At 31.8% G+C, this 24,006-nt stretch overlaps 1 protein-coding gene across 3 annotated transcripts; it reads left to right on the forward strand.

The window, feature by feature from the left end:
* The first annotated feature begins 230 nt into the window (after positions 1 to 230).
* On the forward strand, positions 231 to 23,720 carry LOC126849603 (sphingomyelin phosphodiesterase). Of its 3 annotated transcripts, none has more exons than XM_050591579.1 (11): positions 231 to 547; positions 12,277 to 12,386; positions 13,704 to 13,912; positions 15,982 to 16,278; positions 16,391 to 16,783; positions 17,052 to 17,224; positions 17,726 to 18,088; positions 18,176 to 18,368; positions 18,498 to 18,682; positions 18,947 to 19,132; positions 22,180 to 23,720. In XM_050591579.1, exons 2-11 carry the CDS (start codon positions 12,305 to 12,307, stop codon positions 22,247 to 22,249), a joined length of 2,151 nt encoding a protein of 716 aa, XP_050447536.1. In that variant the 5' UTR covers positions 231 to 547; positions 12,277 to 12,304; the 3' UTR covers positions 22,250 to 23,720. The 3 variants fall into 3 exon arrangements, with proteins under 3 accessions (XP_050447536.1, XP_050447538.1, XP_050447537.1); XM_050591581.1 differs by lacking the exon at positions 22,180 to 23,720 and adding an exon at positions 20,665 to 20,902; XM_050591580.1 differs by lacking the exon at positions 22,180 to 23,720 and having other exon boundaries at positions 18,947 to 20,299.
* Positions 23,721 to 24,006: the final 286 nt, after the last annotated feature.

Raw genomic sequence — 24,006 nt, forward strand, 5'->3', positions numbered from 1 at the left:
AAAAGGAAACCGCATTTATTCATACCGCTTATTATTTTCTTAATTACTGGCTGCCGTGGATTTATTCTTTTAGGAAACGCACGTGGGATTTCATCTTTAAAATTATACCGCGCAACTTGCCAATTGGCTAGCCGGCATGCGTCAACAAATTACTGAGCATGCGCGCGTAGGCGATGGGAGTGGGAGTAGCGCAAAAGCGAGCTCGCGCTTCCTCACACTTGCGGCTCGCGGTCTAGGAACTCTAGCGCTCAGTTTACGCCTACATTCCGCGCGAGGGGTACGGTGGGTAACGCGAAATAAACAAATAAAAGACTGAGAACTGAGCTTCCATTCGTGTTTACTACGTACGCGTTGCGTGACTTTCGTCTTATCTATGTTCCACAAAACGTGACGACACGAACAGTACAACAACGGATTCCGCAATGTCGCGGGATTGATTCAACGGATGAACTGTCAGCCGGTACGCGTCTTGGTGGATGCGTCTCGTTTTCACGATTTTGTCATTCGCTCTTCATGTTCCACGCGCATTCGCCACACTTCAAAATTCGTAAGTATCTTATCTTTGCAATATAAAATAATCGCGCGACTTTTTTTCTATATTGAGTATTATTTACAATTAGGGAAAGAGAAAGAGAAAGAGGGAGAGAGAGAGAGAGAGAGAGAAAATGTATCCTCTCTACAATATATCTCAAAGGAAAAATTATCTGTGCTTTGTTTTTATCAACTTTTATCCTACATTGTTTTAATGTCATTTTGACACAGTACAGTCAAAGTGATCATTGATCTCGTCAAAATTTAATATATCTATCTTTGTGTTCTTAATTTTTTTTTTTATTTACATTTTAGAGACACTATTTTAGAAATCTATAATAAATCTATATTTAAGTAAATATGAGAGAGAGAATTTATTAATATTTCTAAAACTGTTATAAATATTTTGGATTAATTATAATAAAAATATTATTTACAATGTAACAGCATTCATAATTTATTAAACAATAAAAAATTTTATTGTATCACGACTAAAATTTAATAATTTAGATAAAAAAATGGAATTGAAACAAAAACAGAACAAATACTTTGGGCTTTACCTTCTTCTCTTTCCATTGCTCTTTGCGTACTCTCTGTAGGGTTAATTATTGATAAGATAGCAAACATCGGATGTTCGCATCCATTTCACGCAGACGAATTTATATCAGACGAATGTTTTTGCTAAGCAGAATATTTGTACAATATTTACCATAATGTTTATGTAATATTATTTTTATTTTACATTAATTATATATTAATTAAATAGCAAATGATAAAAAAGTAATAAAATCTTTGAAAAAAAAATAATCTCCTTAAATAATATAAATAAAATTTCGGATTAAATTTTAATTATAACTTTGATGTTATTTTAAACACAAAGGCTATTATGCGGATAAGATTTTCACGGGATTATCAGTATTTTTGAATGTAATAAATATAACAGCAATGGATTATTATCTTTTTATTTATGTTTTATTATATTATAATGTTATTGCCAATGATAACAAGGATAATAATTCACTGATAAGATGTGTGATGAACCACAAGATACATCGTTGATTCTGATCCAGTTCTATTGCTTTGTGATGTCATATCACGTCATATCGTACCAGATATATTAATCATATGTGATGGAATGATCAGAATGATTTAACTATTTTTCCATTAGTTGTTAACTGCTTTCTTTAGGCGATTTTATTTAGATGAAAGTTAGAATCAAAGCAAATTTTTTATTTAATTAATGAAATTCCAGATTGTATACGCCACACACACTCACCAGTATTAGCATATTATATATACATATACACAATTAAAATAAATTCTTTATTAAAACAAATTTTAATGCAGTTATTAGCTGTCAAATATTTTTTTACAGCTAATAACTGCATTAAAATTTGAAATACATATATAAATCAGTTTTACCCAGTAAGCCCTTTTTCATGTGATTTGTATTGTAAAATTTTCCCCGTGCATGAAAAAAAAAAAAGAATTGTTCATAGAAATAAATAGAGACCTCGCAGACACAAACAATGTGACATTATACATGCTGCATAGCTTTATATAATGCTTCGTAATAGCAAACGTTAACTGTTACGTTTGTGCATATCATCTATACCGCACAGAAGCATTGAATATTTGCAATATACGTGCGGCTTTTATCTTTGAATGAACGCGTGTGAATATGCGAATAGTATTAACATGCACGTGGAATTCATTTCTTTTTATGCTCATGAACTTCTTCCTCTTTGCGTGAAAAGCACGTATAAAAGAAAAGTTAAAATATATAAAAAAGTTAATCTCCAATTATCTTTCTTTCGTCATTCTAAAAAAATTTTGTCGATTTTGTAATAATACGTAAAAACTAAATTTTCAAAAATTTTTAATTTCAGTAAAAGCATAAAATGCAAACTCTATTTTTGCGATACGTGCGATAGATTATTCTGTATTTAAATTTTAAAATTTTAACATGTATGATTAACATATTGAGGATATTGTTTCGTATATATTTCAAATTACAAAATATAATATTATACCAAGGAGTTGCAGCCTTGAAAAATATGACACAAAATATCTAATTCAAATATCTTTACATGTAATAGATCGCGCGCGTACATGCTACGTGGTCTGGAATTCGAAGTAGAGAAATTCGAGAATCAGGAAGCTCTTTTATCTGATCATTAGATCACGTACGCGATGTCCGCAGAATTTTATAGTATTCTTTCTCTGATAAAAACACATTCTTGTATATTTTCTTACACGCCTATCACACTGCGGAATATGTTTAAATTTTTCATTTATATTGCACATTTTTGCAGTATGTGATATTTGAAAGAAAAAAATTACGTTTGAATTCCCAAGACGACACTCGAAAGTATCAGCTTTACATTGATTAATTTAAGGAACAAAGGTTTGAGCATAGTTCTTAAATTACGATATAATCTGACTGAACACAAGACTGGACAATGGCTTTAAATAATAACAAACTGATAATTTCACTTTAATAACGCAATATGAAGCAATGTATGCACCTGCAGTGATACGACATAATCTTATCGCACGCGTATACATTGCTGCATTATTATGTAGATACTATTTAAATTAATTGCAGCATCCGTGCATCTCTTTTTCGATCATAAGCAGCAGTGATAGCGTTCCGTGCTCACTAGATTTAATCACGTATGTGTATTTAATTGCGACATCAAGTGATTCGATTATTTGTCGCGAATATTGTTAGGAGATTGACGCAAGAGCGGTTACATTCGCGAGATAAGTTTTTTTCTACAATTACTGTAAAAAAATATGTAACATTACTGTGAAAAAAAATTTTGATAATAACTGATAAAGTAGCTTATATTAAATACTTTTGATGTGCAAGCATCATACGTACAACAAATCGCGGATTTATCCTGAATTTATTATTTATATTAAAATATCAACGCGATATGTGTGATTGAAATACACTAGGAATAAATGAAATCCGCAGTAAATAAAGTTGATATATTTAAATTTTTTGATACAAACATGAAATAAATTCTATGCGTCAGAAGATTAAATCTTTTTTAAAATTTTAAAAAACTTTATTTGCTTTATATGCATAGAATCATATACATACACAATGTATCGAAATATTAAATAATTTAACAGAAATTAAGGTAATTAAAATAATTCAATAAATAAATACTCATATCAAGAAATAAATTTACATCGCGCATCTTAATAATATTGATTTAAATTTGATATAAGGTATATATTTGTTAGAATGGATTCTTTGTATACATACCTAAAAAACGAGTCGGAGGGTCTCATTTAATCGATGGCGATGGCACTCAGTGACGTCACGTTAAGAGAGAGCGAAGCATTTAAGTAGGTTATAGGCGACGCCGTGTTGACGAGAAACGCGATTGGCCACATTGGTCACAAAATGTAGTCATGAACGAATCATCGCTAAATCCAGTTTACTCGATATCGCGAAAAATGTAACGAAAAAAGAGATCTTAAAAATTTATTTCTATTTACGTCAATTTTTAGGTCATCTATCCTCTTCGCCAGCGCGTTAAGATGCAAAGCATCATGAAGCTTAAGGCAAACCTTGACCACCTTTGCAGTTGCTTGTTGCTCATGACATTCGAAGAAAATTATTAAATTTTTCTATTTTATTAAACTTTTTTATTTTATTACCTTTCGAAAAAAAGATTCCCGTTATAAGATATACAGAGACGATATACAATTTCATTTTGACTTTGAAAAAAAATTATATATCAATAATGAGCTACATAAAGTGTTAACGTAACAAATGACCGGAAATCATTAAATATCGCATCGTGTCGCAAAAAATTGCAAGACGCAGCACTTTGATTTCGCAAGCTGGATCTCAAGCTAAACAAAAATAATATTAATATGGTCAGAAATATAATCACACTGTCCAGATCAAAAACGGATTATAAAAATGTTTATCGCTAATATTGTGGAGGAGGAGCGGGGTGGGGAGGGAGGGGAAGCAGGCAACCGTTAAAAGTTTTATTTCGATATGTTTCTCCACAGACAGAAAAACAATTTAATTTATTCATAATAAATCTATTAATTAAATAAACTACATTATAAAGCGAAATAAACCTTGTTGTAACTATGTAACTGATACAGTAATGTGTTTAAATGAGAAAGAATTTACTGAAAAAGGAGTGGAGTGATACGGCGAGATGTATCGTGTTCGTTGTTTGTAACAGCTGCACCTTTTTATATTCATCGAGGAAGTATCTCGTTACCGTCATGATCGAATTTAATATCCTTAAAAGGAAGTCGTACGAATGCAAGCCTGACTGGATGACGTTTCTTTCGATAAATAAATGCACAAAGAATTTCATGCGAAAGTAAAAGATCCTTTGTGAGTCTACATGTATATTCTGTGGTATGGTACTTTGTGAGTTAAGATAATAAAATTTATAAAGGTTAAATATTTATGGTAGTATTAATTTTATCGATGATAAATTAATGCGACAATAAAATTAATAAATTAATAAATTTTTCTTATCTATATATATTTCAAATATATTTATTGGAAAATTAAATAAATACTTTTAAAGAAATTAGTCTTCTTTCAAATAAGCTGCAGGAACATGATTTTTCATCATGTGAGAAATCGTGGATTCACGATGATTCAACAATCACCTATTCAGTTATCATAAATAACGTTACGCGGATGTTTTCGAATTAAGGGAAAGTTCGATGAGAAGGAAAAAGAGAAATGTATAATGTCATCGCGCATCTTTATTTATTCAACTAGTACGCACTGCATCCACTTCTCGATACAATCTTTCAGAAGTAATTTTGTTTTCTACTCGATGTTACAATGTCGATCTGTGGCCTTGTTAAACGAGAATTTCGGGTTTCTGTTCAATTCGCGTGCGTTGCAACGATCAATATTGCAGAAATGCATGTATTGCAAAACTACACATTCTCTGCATCAATCGTCAATTTATAAAATTTTAATTTTAATTTTAACAGGAAAACAAGATATTTGATACTTTTAATTTTTTAATTAATAGTAAATAAAGTTTTCTATAGAAAAATTCGATTTAAAATAAAATAAAAATCAAAAAATAATATTATAAAATCATATATATCAAAGAAATGTAAAAATTATATTTCTGATATGATATTTATATAATATTATAATACTTTTGCTTTTGTATTTATAAAAATATCTTGCTTGTCGAGCATCGTAATTAATCATAATCTATTTTAAAGAAAATACTTAATGGCCATTTGTCAGAGTGAAGTCGCTTGTTTAAGAAACGTGACTTTATCTATTGTCATTAAAATTCAGTGAGACCCGCATACAGATTACCGCGACGACAGCTGACAGCGATAATCAATCCGCATGTGATGCGTATGCAATATATTATTAAACATCTCTACGTGCGCCTTTTCTAGCCGGGAGCATAATTTCTCGCGCACCAACAGACTCAATATCTCCATTCGCGCTCTTCTCTGCGCCATTCTTTCTATGAAGCGCCGTCATTTCTCTTCTTCTCTTCAAGTTTAGTATAGAAATTTCTTCTACATTAAGATGCTTTTTAATTCTTCGTGAATAGCAAAAAAAATTTCACTTAACAATAAGAGAAAATTTTATCTCCAATCAACTCGCAATAGTTTAAATTGAGAAATGATCTTATTCAATGGAAATATCAATTGAATTTGAACTCTCACATATATTATATGTTTTTGATCGATTCTGTAAAATGTAGACCGCTTTCTTAAACAAATCAGTGAAATCCGTACATATATCCGTTGCATTTGCTCCATTGCGTGATGCATCTCATTGAATTGTGTGCGTTTTCCCAAACAGAAGAAGAGATATATTTCTGTATCGCGTGCAAAAAAATTTTTATATCTCTTACACCGAACGTAGAAGTAAATATATGCCGATGAAAGTAAACATTGGTAAAATTATTTCTCCAAGAGGCTAAAGCGTCGTATTATTTATTCTTTAATTTTATCTTCCTCTTTTTTTTACAAAAACGATAGAATTTAATTTTTTATCTTTGAAAAGATATTTTTGGAAAAATTATCTATAAATCGTATATATTGCGAGAGAAGTAATAATTAAATAAGAATAATTAAAGTTGACCTGATTTTAAAATTATTGCTCTCCGTTCCAGTCTCAACTTTGAATTTGCATAATTAAAATCTTTTTCACATATATTTTCTTGTTAAATAGATATTTTCCGACTATGTTATACGCATGGATATTAGTTACACTCTTGACTTATTTATCATTACTTCTAATCGTTTCGGTTGCTTGATAAGGTTAATGGTGCTTATGAATATTTTTATGTTTAACGATAATGTGTTCAAAATACAATCATAAAAGAAGTCATTAAATCGCATAAAATGACGATACAGTTTATACAACGTATTGTAAAAATAAAAAAAATTGTACAGAATTAGGAAAAAAAATGTTACTTTTCTTAGTTTAGAAATGACAGACTCTGCTACGACTCTGCTTATAAATATAAATTTTCTATATTATTTTTTCATAAATTATCGCAGAAATTAAGAATCAATGAACGAAGAAAAATATTAAAAATATATTTTAGACGGAAAAGAAATTTTTTTTTAATAATGAAAACGGATCGATCATCTAAGTTAATATGCTTGAATTTTAACACTAAACAAAACTAAAAAGGCAACTATGACAGTAATGAAAGCCGGCCGCAACGCTTCCTGAATTTCTTCCGGAAGATCGTAATCTAAAAAGACGGAAATTACACCAGTAATGACCTTTATCATCAATGACGAAAGTGGATATCTAATCACGTTGTTACTGCATAATTCGGAAAGTGAAGAAACGTACGAAGAAAAGAACGGAAGAAACATGAAAGTGAATCACTCATATGACTATCGAAATATTTTCATTTCGACACAAATGTTGTTTCTTATGAGAAATCACAGTTTTTTTTGGACAGCAAACATATGACGCACAATCTTACGTATTATTTATCGATTACGACTATTTACAATAAAAAATGAAATTAGCGAAAGTGAACTAGCCGTATCATTGTACTATAATATTTAGAAAATGTGCTTAACCATGTCAAGTGGAAAAAATGTAAATAATACAAGTAGAATGTTGAAGATTGTTGCTTAGCGATATTTTTATACAGGAATTTTTCAACTCCAACTCTTTATAATTTAACTAGAATCACATCTGTGCATTCACACAAAAAGATTCTTTAAAATCCTCAAATATATATTTCTTTTCGCAAAGTTCTTTTTTTTCTTTTTTTTTTTCTCAATTCTCTACATTGAAAGTTATTGCTGCTTTATTTCCACTAATGCACAAAAATTTGTCTTTATTACGCTGAATAGCATCCATTAATTATGATTTAAACTGATAACACACAAGTTATTTTATAACCCTCATATCGATTTGCTAAATGGCTTTTATCTGAAAAAACATATCCCCACATATCACAGCTGTCGGCTTCGGATACACATTGCTCCGACGAATTCTTCCGATACTCTTCGCCAACTTTCATCCTTGGATCGAGAAGGAGAAGCGGCGCGGCGCCGGCATACATATGTGGCACAGAGACGTGGTTTCACGCGTTGTAAATTATCCGTACGCGGCCATTCATGCCACTGGCAATGCGCCTTCCTTCCCTAAACTCCAATCGTCCGATCGAGTAATGCCATTTATGCCTCTCGCGAGAGAAAATTACGAGGCTATTACGCTTGCTGTGTGTATCCAGTGCTCTGCACATTCACGCGCGTGTTCGTTGGCGATAGTGACTTTCGTTTGACGTTAACATTGAGCAGCGAGGAAGGTCGCTTTATCGTCGATCATTAGCATCGCGGAGAAAAGATGCAGGAAGCGTGTTCACATCAACTGATGATGGTGCTAACCACCGTGCCGGCTTCTGTCTCGCAACTTGTACTTTGAGGAAGTAACGTGGAATCACCGGAAGTAAACAGATGAGGCTATAAAGAGAGACTGATGAGGATATTTGAGTATTTATTTAAATGGATAAAGTTAATTAAAAAAGTAGAACCTCGTCATACTCATATTATGACATATCGTATCAATAATTTCTCCAATTATTTAGATTATATAGAGTACTTCTTTTATTTCGTTAAAGTTAATTTTTCAACATATATTTTCATGACATACATATACTAATAGTTTCATACGAGTATAAGATATAAAGCTCTACATTATACATATAAACTGCTTGGCCTGAATATGACCGGTTTTGAATAAAGTCTACTTGCTATCTATTAATGACTAATTTTAAAAATTCTAAAAATTTGATTAACCGCGTATCACATTTTTTTTCTACTTGGCTAATGTATATACAGGGTGTCCGAAAATTCGCACAACACTCTTTAAGGAAAGGTGGAGGGTGTTATTCTGAACAGAAAAGTCCTGTATCATTTTTTTCTATAATGCTTAATAAAAGAGTTATTGTTGAGTGAAGTCTGGCCTATCATCGCCGATCTTTAGCTGGACGCACGGTCGGTGAGCCGCGCGCCTGATAGTGCGAGTGAACGCTCAGATGTTTTATGATGGCTCACTGACGTGCGTGTCCGGCTGAAGATCGGCGATGATATGCCAGACTTCACTCAATAATAACTCTTTTATTAAACGTTATAGAAAAAAATGGTACAGGACTTTTCTGTTCAGAATAACACTCTCTACTTTTCCTTAAAGAGTGTGACGCGAATTTTCGGACACCCTATATAAATATCTATCAAATTATATTTTGAATATTTTTAGAGAAAGACGGTAAAAAAATTTTCTATAGCTTTCTACGTGGAATTATATTCGAGAAATAGATATCTCACATTTATATATGTATCTCTTAACAAGAACGCAGAGTGAAGTTACGACTCGGGAGAGTAGCCTGTTCATTGTAACAAATCATGCGAAAAGCGGCGGATGGTAGTCAACTCGACGGACCGGTTTTACCATCGCGCAATTAGCGTGGAAGAAAAATTCGCTTAATTCGCACTGAGACGGGGATTCAAATTACGTACTGTAACGCGACCATTTCGCTGTCGCGCGCTCTACGAAGATCGAAGCTAAAAGATACATGTCAGTGTCGAATTGAAAAATACCTTCGCGTCTCAATGATGCAACGAGTGAAGATCGTTGACAGATATACACATATGCACATATGCAAATTGCTGTACGTAGCATATATGTAGAATATGAAACGTGCGAATAAATAAGACATACATTCAGTACAAATAATTATATTACTCTATGAAATTTTTTCTACATTTTCTCTCTTTGTCAGTCTAGATACTTATATGTTATATGCATTTACGTAAGTACGTTTTGTGCACGACGAGCTTAAGTGAGTCTTCTTTCGTTGGACCCCACGGTGGGTCAGATAACGGTCAGCCGCGTATTCCACTTGGCTGCTTAGCTCGCACCTCGATTTACCGCGTCGACTCGCGATTTTATCACTGATGGAAATTTGAGAATCGTCTTTACGGAAATGTTCAATTTAAAGACAGAATAATTTGAAAGAAAATTTTCAACTTGACATATATATATATATATATATATATATACATATATATATATATATATATATATATATATATATATATATATATATATATTGTCTTCTTCGATGACAATTGTTGAGTTTATCGATCGGAGAAAATATAACGATCAGAAATCGAACATGCTTTATTATCGCAATGCCATGGCATAAAAGTACCAAAATTTTTTAATTGGTAATACATTATAAATCTAATCTTATATCTATTTTTTTTCTTTTTCTTTAATTTCGAAATAAGAATGAATTCATTCTAGAATGTTTTATCAAGCGAATCATATTTTTAATCGTTTGTAAATGTTAAACGACTGTTAAAGTCAACCATTCTCTTATCTATCGTCATTTCGACAAAGAGTCGCAGCTATAATAATAAAAAAAAACTTTTTAAATATCCTAATAATAAAAAAATAATAAAAAAAGTATCGGAAACGATAAATATATTATTTCAACATTTATATAATAATAACTATATATTATGTCATAAATATTAATACATAAATATATATATATATATATATATATATATATATTTATGTATTAATATTTATGACATAATATATAGTTATTATTATATAAATGTTGAAATAATATATTTATCGTTTCCGATACTTTTTATTATTTTTATTATTAGGATATTTAAAAGTTTTTATTATTATAGCTGCGACTCTTTGTTCCATTAAATTAATATATACATTTTATATAGATCCTTTTAAAATATAAATTTAAAATATAAAAGAGAGAGAGAAAAAAAATTACAAGTCATAGAGAGAAGTACAGATGCTGTGGGCATCGAGCCAAGATACATCTCGCGCTCGAATGACATGTGTAGCCTTGACACGCACGTGCAAGTATAGTATATATAACTCATGCCGCATAATTTACTCTAAACGTCCCAGTCGGCTGCAATTCATTTCCGTTTCAACTATTTCAAATACGATCCCAGTTTTGAATAATAAAATCTCAGTGATTCATAAAATCGCGTGACCTATTTATGATCAATTGCTCGATAAATTCCTCGGTGAATTATGTATCATCTGTCAAATTGTCCGGTGCTATTTATCAATCGACACTTTGTGGAAAAAGAATAAATTAATCCAATTTTATTTCTTCCATATTCTTCTTCTCCTGCCTGTTTGATTGCACAATACATAATACAAGATACATATAAAGGAAATAAATGGAAAATAAATATAATTAGATTTAAATAAGATTTTGCATTTATTTTTGTTAATATTATAATATACGCGTATTTATAAATCAACGCATTTAATGACAAAATTAAAAATCTTGAAGTAAATAATTTGTTTTAGATTTTTACCGATAAAAGTATCTCAAACGTTTCGAGAAGAAACTTCCGTTACCGGCGTAGAATCCGCTAACACTGTAAATGAATTTGCTCGGAGAATTGAACGAGTTCCGTTATAACTTGAACGCAATGCGATTGACATTTCGTCCATCCAAGCGAAGATCGTTATTATTTCTCACGCATTCAAAAAGCGTCGAGCAGCGTCTTCGTGTCATTGAATGACCTACTTAGGAGTAACAGTAACGGGCAGGACGGCATGCCCAAAAATTTCTAGTGTTGTAACAGTGACACCGATCGGACACATGCTGCCGGAGAAAAATTAATCGTCGCTCATTCTTTTCGCGCGCCTTTCTCTTACGTCGCTCTCGATTGAAAAAAAAAAAAATTGATTGCGAATGGAAAAAAAAATAAAACGCATCCGCGACTGTAAAAACTGTCAATTTCCAAAATCTTCTTCGGTTCGCGTCGCGATGCGACGACGCGATTCTCGATGCCTCGTTTACCGTCGAGGAAAGTGCAAGTTACGCTCCGTCTGATGCAAATTCTTTCTCCAGTAATTGCGTGCACCTTTCACGGATATGTCCGCCGAACGATTAATCGCAGTTTGCTATAAAATTGTTCGGAAATTTATAATTGAACTCATTTTCCTTGTTTGCTTCTTTTTTTCCCGCTTCCTTGCTCGATCGATTTTTTTCGATATATATCGCTCATAAATGTAAAATTGACACTCATAAAAAATAAAATTGATTTCTGTTATACTTGTTCATTTTATTTCTATCGATCCTTTTCTCGCATAACTAATTTTCTTAATAATTAAAACATAATATGTTTATGTAATATTTGTACATTTTTATTTTTTTGTAATTACAGGTGACGATACCAAAGAGTACAAAATAGTATGCGTAGTCAAAGCAGGATATCGTCAAGTCTCATCTTCCTGTTATGCATCTTTTTCTCCAGCTCGATATGGATTGTTATCGGTATGTATATGTACCGTTTACAGTTTTATTAAACATAGAGAAAATATATCAATTCTAATTAGCTTTTTGCAGTCACATTTTAATAACATTATTTGCTAAAAACATCAATGAAACTTATTTGTGCGCGTAATCCGAATAACAATACAAGGAACGCAAATAAATTGCGCAACGAAAGTGGATAATAAATCTGATTGTGCATATTAGAGTTTATATAATATATAGGAGAGCATTATATATGATAAAAAATGGACTGAATTTTATGATATAAATTTTATGACTTTGGCGATTTAAGTTGGAAAAAAAAACAGAACGCGACTTGTCGCGCGCAATCTCGTAACCTCTTTTTGCCGAGAAAGTATTTAAGATTTGCATGCGATTCGATCGATTATATTCATGGGAAATTATACGACTTCTATTGAACATCGAGTCACCAGCCATTTCGAGCGTAACGGAAAGATTGTGCGTTTTCAAGGTAAGATACTATGCTGCGTATAGCATAATACTTTCCGTGCTTCATGGGAAAAATCGACATACTTTACCGAAGCAACCTTCGAGGATTGTAACTAATCGCTGACGATTAATCGCAGCGTGAATAATGAATATTTCCTTCCGCGCGCATGAAACGATCCGTACCACGCAATTGTTCATTTATTTTTATATCGCCCGTTAGAAAGTTTTCAATATCACGCATCGTCCGGAGAAAAGGCTCTTATCTTTTTATTGCCAAACATACAATCAATTTCATCTCAATTTGTTACGACTAATTTAATCTGCAGAAATCTTATTTTTTTCCGTGAAACATCTCGTTACGTTCACGTTTTTTTACAGATTTCTTTATATTATATTTTATATTTTTGATTTCAGATTTGTAAGTAGAAAGAAATAATTTAATTATATAATTAACTTAAAAGTGATATATTTTTATTAATAATATAATATGACATATATATATATATATATATATATATATATATATATATATATATATAAATACATATATAAAAATCATATATAAAAATCGCAAGTTATCTAACAATAAGAGTTATCCAACAATAAGAAAGAAGATATCGATCTCACGCGATCGCACTCAAACAAATATGCAATTATTCGTGTTGTTAAGTTTGTTTCGACGTAAATTCCAAGCACTTTCCGCCAGACGAGAAACGTTTTCGCGTATAACGAGTACTTCACACGAAACGCAAAATTAACTTGCGAGAATTGAGTTGCGCAACTTGTGGAACAATTGGTCAAAAGCGAAAATTGTCGCATCTTCCGGCCGCGGTTTAATTAGATGAAGCGCTTTTCCGGTTTTCGCAGGAAACCCCATTCGGTACAGGACGAGACGGGAAGCGGAGATAGCATCCACCAACTGGACTGCGTTGGCCGACGAATGGATCGCGGCAAAGGCCAGGGCCGCCGAAAAAATGGACGTCGCTCTGCTACCGTTCAACGAGAGATTTCGGGAATTACCGCCTACGGTGGAGACCTTCGTTGTTAACGGCACGAATCCTGAACAGATGGCACGGGTAATATCTTTTGTTTGCAATTGGATTCTCCGGACAAAAGTCTCCCGAACAAAAAGACTAATCTATTTTATTGTCAGTCGAAAATCTGTCACTCTCAATTGTATAAGATTCTTCATTTATTATCACACATACACACAATTAGAGAGAAATTTCCTTTGATATGTAAACACTATGAAAAATTGAATTACTTTTTAATATATAAAATGACATGAAAGCTTGTCAATATATGTTATAAATTGCTTTTTGCAGATATTTTATTGTAAATCTTTGGAAAACATAACAAAGAATATACTATAGTTACATTGTTAGGATAAGATAGTTACATTTTTAGGATTTATTTTATATTTAAAACTTTTACTATTTACGTCGATTTCATAAACTATACGTAAAAAATTCTCTCTGTCTGTTCCTTTATTCTTTTATATTATATGTACAATTATTATATTGCAATTTTAAAAATATTTTTGAAAAGTTCTAGAAAATGACAAAAATAATGATATAGCAGTTAAACACTTTGTACATCTTTATCGCCTACATACAATTTCATTGCATAAGCTCGACGATTTATATCAATATAGCTTACATTGTTTGATCTATTTTCTATTTCGCGTGACAGTAGTTACATGTCGGATGCAATTAGACCGTTGAAAATTCGACACACTCGATTAATGAGAAATGTAACATCTATCGAGTTTCTTTCGTAAACATAAACCTATGAAATTTATTATTCTATGGAATTATTAACCGGTAAACCGGTAAAATCGATGATCGTAAAATGAGAAAAGACCGTGAAAAACTTTCTACATTATTCGTTCGCATTCGCTTTGCTTTATGATAAGAAACGGGAAATTGATTCAACCGATGCATTTTCACTTCTGCGTCCACATACGAAATTTTAATCGGCGCGCGGTCTCCTCTTGATGAATAAAATTAATTTAAAAGAACGTTAATCAACTGCAAATATTGATGATGGATGTAAATAACAATCGTGTGTGCCAATCGTGTAATTAATAGAACTTACTGCTAAGAATCACTGCATCGAGAAATTGTTAAATTGATAGATAAAATTATGATGTTTGGTTGGAAGAAATCTAAAATATATGTATATTGCTAAAAGTACATGTAAAAATCTTCTAAACGAGTTGCGCGTAAAGAGGCGACTTGTGCAAATTTCGAAATTGTCGTCAATGCTATTTCGTATTTTTTCGCAACCTCGCCTTCTTCTCTTCTCTTTTCCTCTCTTTGACTTGCTCGAGGGGAGGGGACGTCGATGTCGCTGCGGCTCTCACTTTCAGTGCCAAAATACTTTCACCAACGCGATCATTGACAGACACCGTGGTGAATGCAAGTATGTACCTTCCATCCTTGCTATTCGCGTCTGCTTATACGCATACACATCGTATATAATAGGTGTCAATGACTTTCGCCCGCGAAAGTCGCCCACGAGCATCGATATCATTCGTCATCGCTTGCGTAAAAGAAATCATCGATGGACATATCCTCCACGTCGGGTTGTTCCCTTCGATCTCGGAAAAGATACACGCTCGATTATCTCGGAATCACATCCAAGAAGGAAAGTTGCACGATCAAAGGCACGCAGAAAGCGACATGAAGAAATTCACTTAATTTTCACTTTATTCGAGCTGTTTCGTGATATATTACAATAGACACAAAAAACATGCATACTTCGATTAATTTCTGCTCGTTTTCGCCTTCCTTGATTTAATTATTGGGACTTAAACTGAAACACGCCTCTTACACATTATTATTCAAATGTCTAATTTGAATTGAATCTGATTTTTATTATAAACTGCTGAGAAAAATTGTTAAAAATATCCCAAAATTGCATAATCTCAACCGCATATATCGATTCTTTTCATTATCATTTGTGTAGATTTTGTAGATACAAAACCAAGCAATAAAATTTCAATAACACGATTATTATTGTGCATTAGAATGACAGCTATTCTTTTAATTTTATTATTTTATCAACCAGTTTACACACTTGAAACGTTATGTCATGTATAAATTGTGAAATTATTGTGATCATCTATCATATCTAATTTTAGTTAAATTACTCGCGAATGCTATGGGATATGGAAACCGTTCAGTCGAGTGGACATCTGTCTGGATTCGTTGACAAGGCTCTTAAACTACTAGATCTGAGGCAGGTCATGATGGAGGTTGAAACCTCCGTAATGTCTAAAGTATCTTGCACCGCGTGCAAAGTAGGTGCCGGCCTTCTGCAACATTACATAAAAGTCGGCAAGAGCGATGAGGAGATCATGGCCAGTATTTATCAGTTCTGTGTGTCGCTTAATATACAGAGCGCTCGAGTCTGTCACGGAGTCACTCTGCTTTTTGGGGTAAAGTATAACAGATTTACATTTGTTTATGTACATGTGTATTATATATATATATATATATATATATATATATATATATAAAATTAACAAAACGTAAAATAAATCTATGTAGGGAGAGGTGATCTACGTGCTGAAGCAGGTGACCATGGGTCCAGCGCAAATCTGTAGCTTCGTGATCGGCGACGCATGCGAAGACGCGTTTAATCCGCTACATGAATGGGAGGTGGCCTTTCCACCAGTCAAGAAACCGCCGATCAAACCGCCGATACCGCCGCAGGAAGGCGCACCGACTTTTAAGGTGCTGCATATCTCCGACACGCATTATGATCCATATTATCAGGAGGGCGCGAACGCCGAGTGCAACGAGCCGCTTTGCTGCCGGCTGACAAACGGTGCCCCTTTGACGGCCTCGGCCGCCGCCGGACGATGGGGCGATTACAGAAAATGCGATACACCCAAGAGAACAATCGATCATATGCTCAAGCACATTGCCGATACGCATTTGGTGAGTAATACGTCCGAGATATTAATTTATTAAACTGTCGCGTGAAACAGAGAGACGACGAGATGTTTATTCTTCTGGAGTAAATCTTATTGCCGCGCATAAAAAAATTTTAATGTGTTCCGGTTGATGAAAAAAAAATTTATCTATAACATGTACAATAAAGAAGATGTATATGATTTTTTCAAGCAGAAAAATTAATCACTGTTATAAAACGAGCGAAGGATGGGGGGAAGAGGAATAATTTTTTGTTGATTTAAAAAATTTTCAGGACATTGATTACATTTTGTGGACGGGTGATTTGCCACCTCACGATGTATGGAATCAAACGCGAGAAGAAAATCTAAAGGTGTTGCGTGATACTGTCGCGCAAATGGTAGAGATGTTCCCCGGAATACCGATTTTTCCTGCCTTAGGAAATCACGAAAGCGCGCCGGTCAACAGGTATATCCGCCATATACCTTAAACTCGCCTCCATCTCATCTTGAAATCACATCACTTTCACTTTTCTAGAAAATATTCTTTCAGATACGATTTACGTGTATTTATTTATATTTATTCAAAAATATTTTCTTTTAAAAAATTTTACTCTATTTTACATACTACAGATATTTCAATATTTAAACAAAATTAATATAATAAAATAGAGTAAAAAAGAAAGAGATAGAGGAATTGATTAAACCTTCATTCGAAAATTTTTTATCTCATTAATTAAATTAATAAATTTAGAAAAATTGTTTTAGGGACATACAACAGAGAGACCATTAATAGAAAGATTTCTAATATTGCTTTCTAATATTGCTTTCATATCAAAACAAATGCAATAAAAATTCTTTCTTAAAAACGAATGTGTGCATTTCAGTATAAAAGATATATTTTCAACATTTTTCTGGAATCAATTTTCTTCCAAGATAAATAATGTATTAAAACAATCCTACTTTTTAGTTTTCCACCACCTTTTGTGCCTGAAGAAAACAGTATCTCATGGCTGTATGACGATCTCGATAAACAATGGCGACGGTGGCTACCAGCCGGTGTATCGCATACCGTTCGTCGCGGTGCTTTTTATTCCGTTTTGGTTCGACCAGGTTTTAGAATTCTTTCTGTTAACATGAATTACTGCAACAACAAAAACTGGTGGCTGCTAATCAACAGCACGGACCCAGTCAGCGAGCTACAATGGCTTGTATATGAGCTGCAAGGTGCCGAAATCAATGGTGAGAAGGTGCACATAATTGGCCACATTCCACCTGGACACTCGGACTGCCTCAAGGTGTGGTCGAGGAATTACTATCACATCATCAATCGGTTCGTACTTGATTGTTTAAATCACTATAGTATTGATATCGAGCTAATGCATTGCGTAACTAATGTCCTTTCTCTATTTTTATTTAGCTATGAATCAACAATCACGGCCCAGTTCTTCGGACATACACATTATGACGAGTTCCAGATATTCTATGATACATCAGATCTTGGGAGAGCGCTCAGCATTGCCTACGTTGGTCCTTCAGTCTCGCCGTATTATGATTTGAATCCCGGCTATAGAATATATTACGTCGATGGAGATCATCCAAAAACTACAAGAGTAAGTGAAATGACACTTTTTCTCATTAGTATAGTTAATAATATACGCTGATAGAGTTTGGCCAATTTGCATATTCCTTTTCCCTTAAAAGCGTTATCTATCATTTCTGAATTAACGAGTGTTTTTTAGATGGTCATCGATCATGAGAGCTGGGTCATGAATCTCAAGGAAGCGAATCTTTATGATTATCCGATCTGGCATAAGTTGTATAGCGCGCGACAGGCCTATCAAATGGCATCGCTCTTGCCGAAGGATTGGGACTCCCTGATCGACAAAATGACCAACGAGCCAGCCCTCTTTGATCTCTATTACAAGTAATTATATCCGTATAATATGAAAATGTACACTATACCTTTTTAAAAAAAAACAAATATTTTTTAATAAAAAAATTGGAAGTCTATGAGCCTATATATCATACATAATATATTAATAAATTTATTATTATACGAAAATATGTGCTCTTATTTTTAAATTGATTTTAATGAATGAAGATATTTAATGGCAAATTAACGAAGAAAAATAAGAGCTTCGATATTTCCCCGAAAATAATTCGACGTGTTTGCTTTCATTTTTTACAGGCATTACTATAAGAATTCTCCGGTGCGACCGGCGTGCAACGATGAATGTCGCAAGAGATTGCTCTGTGATCTGCGCAGCGGAAGAAGCCACGATCGGAAAGCGTTATGCCAGAGCTTAGAAGCAAGGATCGGCATCGAGACTAGAACGGGCTGGCGAGCGTGGATCTATAAAGGACTCGCATTATCGTATGTAAAAGACTTCTGGATCCGACTCTATTCCGGCAACACTGAGACTAATGAAGTTGATTAATCAATTATTCCGTATAAAAATACGTTGCGATCAATATTTCAAAAACATTGATATGACAATGATTCATAGTTTCCAATTTTTTTAATTGACCTAATTTTAGAATCTAATTGCAAACTCTTTGTTTTTATTTTGTATGCGTTTGTTGCTAGTAATTTTAATTTTAAGCAAACAACTTTAAAGCAATATCGAAAGAAAGATAACGATGATAACTCATGATAACGCAAAAGCACATTCTAACAAACAAGCAGTTAGTTTAATAAAAATCGCTTGAAATATATTAATCGAATGTTAATAGTAGCACAAATAACCCAGCTTAATTGTGAAGCGTTAACAAAGTGTTAACGAATCACAGAGAAACATAAACAATATGTAAAGATTAATAGCTAAAGTCTGATTTTGAATTGAGAAAGAGAGGAAATATATGCAAATTGCTCAATTAGTATAAATCACATTGATATATCAATAAAATATATATTAAGCATTGATATATTCACATTGATATTTCAATAAAATATATATTAAGCATAGTAAGCGTATCATAATACATAGAAACGTGTTACTTGGAGATTAACTTGATATCCTATAAATTTGGAGATATGACTACATGTGTGTGATTTTAGATATAATAAATTATTTTTATACGCAACAAAATAAATAAAAAATTTTTATCTAATGTTAAATTTTTTCATAATATTGTAATTATAGTTTGTTAAAAATAACTGCAAAAAACAAAAAAATATGCAGCTAAAGCTGTATAAGAAGAAATCAATCAATTTGATGAATTTAATTAATTCCGCTATATTTAGTTGAAAAAAAACTCACAATGTAATATTGTTATAGTATTAAAAAAATATATTTATAAGAAAAATGAAATTAATTATGCCATATTATCGGATGGAATAGTTATTATATCTCTGAAGATAAAATTGTGTTAATTTTGTAAATATTTATTGCCAAAAATTTATTTCAATACCAAATTGATTGTAGACCAATATTATTGAAGTTGAATTGCTTTTGTGTTTTGTTTGCTTATATTTTATTAAATCATTATAAGAGAAACAAGGATGTCGTAGACAATATATTATTTCGCGTGATGTTTTTTTTTTTTTCTAATTAGTACAAGCAAAAATTTATAGGCGCTAATAGCGCGAATATAGAAAAAAAAGCTTAACAATAGATTATTAATATCATTTTAACAAGCTGTAAATTTTCTATATTCAACAACTTTTGTAAAACCAAAGAAAATACTGATAGATTCCATTCAATAGCACCGAAGCATCTATTAATATTGCTTCGTTTAGAATGCATGTGTATATCGTATGCATCACACTCGAATGAGCTTTCTATAATCAAATATAAATATATGTATCATTGCATAACACTTGCATGAAAGATTGAAAACAATAATATCTTGATAACAAGAAGCAATAATAAAAAAAGAATATCCGATTCTTCGCGTGTGTTTCAGAGGATTCTTCGCGAAACATATTACGTCATAATTGAAGGCATTCGTGCTTTTTATGTAAGCTCCTTCGAATGTTTGCAATGCTAAAAAAACCGAAAAGAACAGGAATAGCTGCTCTTTAGATGAATAAGATATTATATCACATAATTTTAATCATGTGCCTTGTTAAAAAATATACGTTCTGTAGATATATTCTTCTCTAATACGAAAATTTTTCTAATAAAATAAATAATATGACACACGGTGTTGGGATCCCATCAATTGATCAATTTACTGTAAATACTTTTTAACCATTTGAATTAATTTCAGCATCGCACAAAAGTGCATTCTAACAAGCGCAAGTTATTTCACGCAATGCGTAAAAATGTATAAGCTTTTCTTAGGCGCACTTAATCTGCCAAGCGCATCGCAACAATACTTGAGCCAACTTTGATCAAAAATATTAAGTTATTTGTACATATCTAAAAGTAGAGATGATAATCTTATTTATGGTGGTGGAACGTAACAGCCGATGGTTGACAGTTCTCTCCTTACGCACTATAGTAAGTAGCACGAATATATTAAATGCGAATAAATAACTTTATATATACACTAATTGAACCAGTTGCAATTTTTACTATTATATAGAACATATTACACAATACATATTGCACAATGTGTAGCTATAATATTTTTAATATTTCTTAAAACTGGAAGCTATTTGAAAGGTTCTTTATAAGAATTTTAGAGATTCTTTATAAAAATGTTAAAAGAAATATTTGACAAATTAATCTCTCGCGTGCACATGTAGAAATAAAAATTTTATCTTTATATTTTATTAATAATTTTTAATATATAATCTAAATATATATACATAATATTATATTCAAAATCCTGATGAATAGAGGCTGCTCTCAATAGTTTTCTTTAAATGAATTAACTAAATTAAATTAGTTAATATACATATAAGCCAATTAATATTGAGCAAATTCATATGTAATGAAAATATTGGCAAAATTAATCGTAGCTAATCACAATGTTAATTAAACGAATACAATTTTTATGCAGCTGGTTTTTTAATTTACCTTGATGCCTTTTCAGTTATCAAGTTATGCTATTATAAATATTTTAATCTATTTAAATTGATTGCTTCATGCAATATACGCTAATTTTTATGAGCTGTACCGATCTATTTTCTATCTACATTATAATCATATGTATATATTCAAAACAAATTTTAGAAATTTTAAAAATTTAATTTGTACAGCAATTCTTGCAACCTTGGAAAGAATTTAAATGGAAGAAGAATCTGTTATTGCATTTCTCCCTTTCTCTTTCTCTCTTTCTCTCTCATGCGATAAAAATTATTATTCGTTTTCATTCGGAGAAGATAAGTTTTCATGTTCGTTTTTTTAATACGCGAGAAATAATATTCAGTCATTTTCATCAAAATGACTGAATATTATTTCTCACTTCTTGACAGTTAAGATATAACGATACATATGAACATATCATAATCAAAATTTCTTGTACTTGCAGAATGTCAGTGGTGATGGCCATCCCTAGGTTTGCGTACAATCTACCAAAGTACGTTTTAGGATTGGGTTAGAGAAGAAAAAAACGAATGTTAAATGCAGATGCGTGACTCAATTTGTGATGTTAAATTATTTAAATATTCACGACGTGTGGTATTGTAGTATTCAAGATGCAAATTTCGATATTATTGACGACCGACGATTATTATTCGTCGAAATTGAATAGCGCATTTCGATTCGTAATTGCTCTCACAGAATTTAACATGCTAATTTTTGATAAAAGACTCTATAAATAAGAACAAATTGAAATAGAAATTGAGAAATATTCATTTTATCTACGAAGTTATCGGTGGACGAAACGAATCGAAAAATGAATTTCTTGTGCAAAGTCAAAAATTAATTTTTTAATTTTTAAATTCATATATTGATTACAAAATTTTTGCATTCTATTAATACAAAGAGTCAAACTTTATCTTGAACATTAAGAATTTGTAACTTTGTAAAGTAAATTCTAATTCACCTATTTTCTTCTTTAGCAAATCACATACAACCACGTATATTTTTTTTTTTTTTTAACGAAGATGAGCATAAAGGTCTAAAAATAAATAGCGACCAAGAGTGATATATTACATAATTACATATATGTACATTAAATATAGCATATTTTAGCAGATTTATTCGCAAAAGATAAACGTGCGATCTTCTCACTTGAAGAAACATGATCGTGAAATCACGTGTGCTTTGAATCAAAGATTAAAACAATAATATTTCAATGAGTTTAGTTTGTATATGCGAGAAAAAAATCTTATGTCGCGCTACTACTTAATCTATTTGAGTGATTAAGTATTTTATTATCGCGTGTCTCTATAGTATGCAAATCTGAACTCAACGAAATTATAATAAGTTTTCGAAACCTCCTTTGAGAGTTTTCTCTAATAACGGGCGTTGTGTATATAATATGTAAATATATGCAAATATGATCGCGCGCAGATTAATATCTTCTTTCTCATTAGTTATTAGTTAACGAGCGATTAATTCATTAATTCAACGGCACGTGATGAATATTTCCACGTGAAATCATTCTACTTATAATAGGTCAGTAATTAAATCTCATGTGTGTTTATCGATGAAATATTTTATTGTTAGTTAAATCTGATACAACACGTCATATGTGCGCGCGCGATCTTCGGGTGAGGCAAATAAATTCATGGATCAAATGAACCCGATATTTAACACTACTAAACGTGGGGTATAATCGATTTCTCCCCCAGTCATCTCTGCAACGAAACATTTAAAATATATTGCAATGTGAATTTACAGATCGAAAATCGCGAATACTCCCAGTGTTCCTAATATTTCGATTAATTGATGACCTAGTCCAAGATGCGTGTTGATTACTGTTGACTATTTTATTCATATATAGCATATTATATATATATATATATATATATATATATATATATATATATATATGAATAATGACATATACTTAATTGCGCAGAGAGAGAAAGTCACGTATGAGCGAAATTCTTGTATATAAAGAAAAACTTCTATTTATTCACAAGTATTTATATATGTTTTTGCTGACATTGTTATTTTATATTAAACATATTTAATATATTCAGCCTTATTCCTGTTCTTTTCTTCCTCGATAGGTTTAAGTTCAATTTTTTTATAATCGATAAAAACTATAGTTAATATTTTATAGATTTTGAATTTCTTTCTCCCAAATATATGAGTGTAAAGCGTGAAAAACTTTAAAAAAATTTTTAAATTATAATAAACGATTGAAAGTAAGAGATATTTTAATATAAATATAAATTTATTACTT

This window comes from Cataglyphis hispanica, chromosome 5, assembly GCF_021464435.1.
Source record: "Cataglyphis hispanica isolate Lineage 1 chromosome 5, ULB_Chis1_1.0, whole genome shotgun sequence".
Lineage (NCBI taxonomy): Eukaryota > Metazoa > Arthropoda > Insecta > Hymenoptera > Formicidae > Cataglyphis > Cataglyphis hispanica.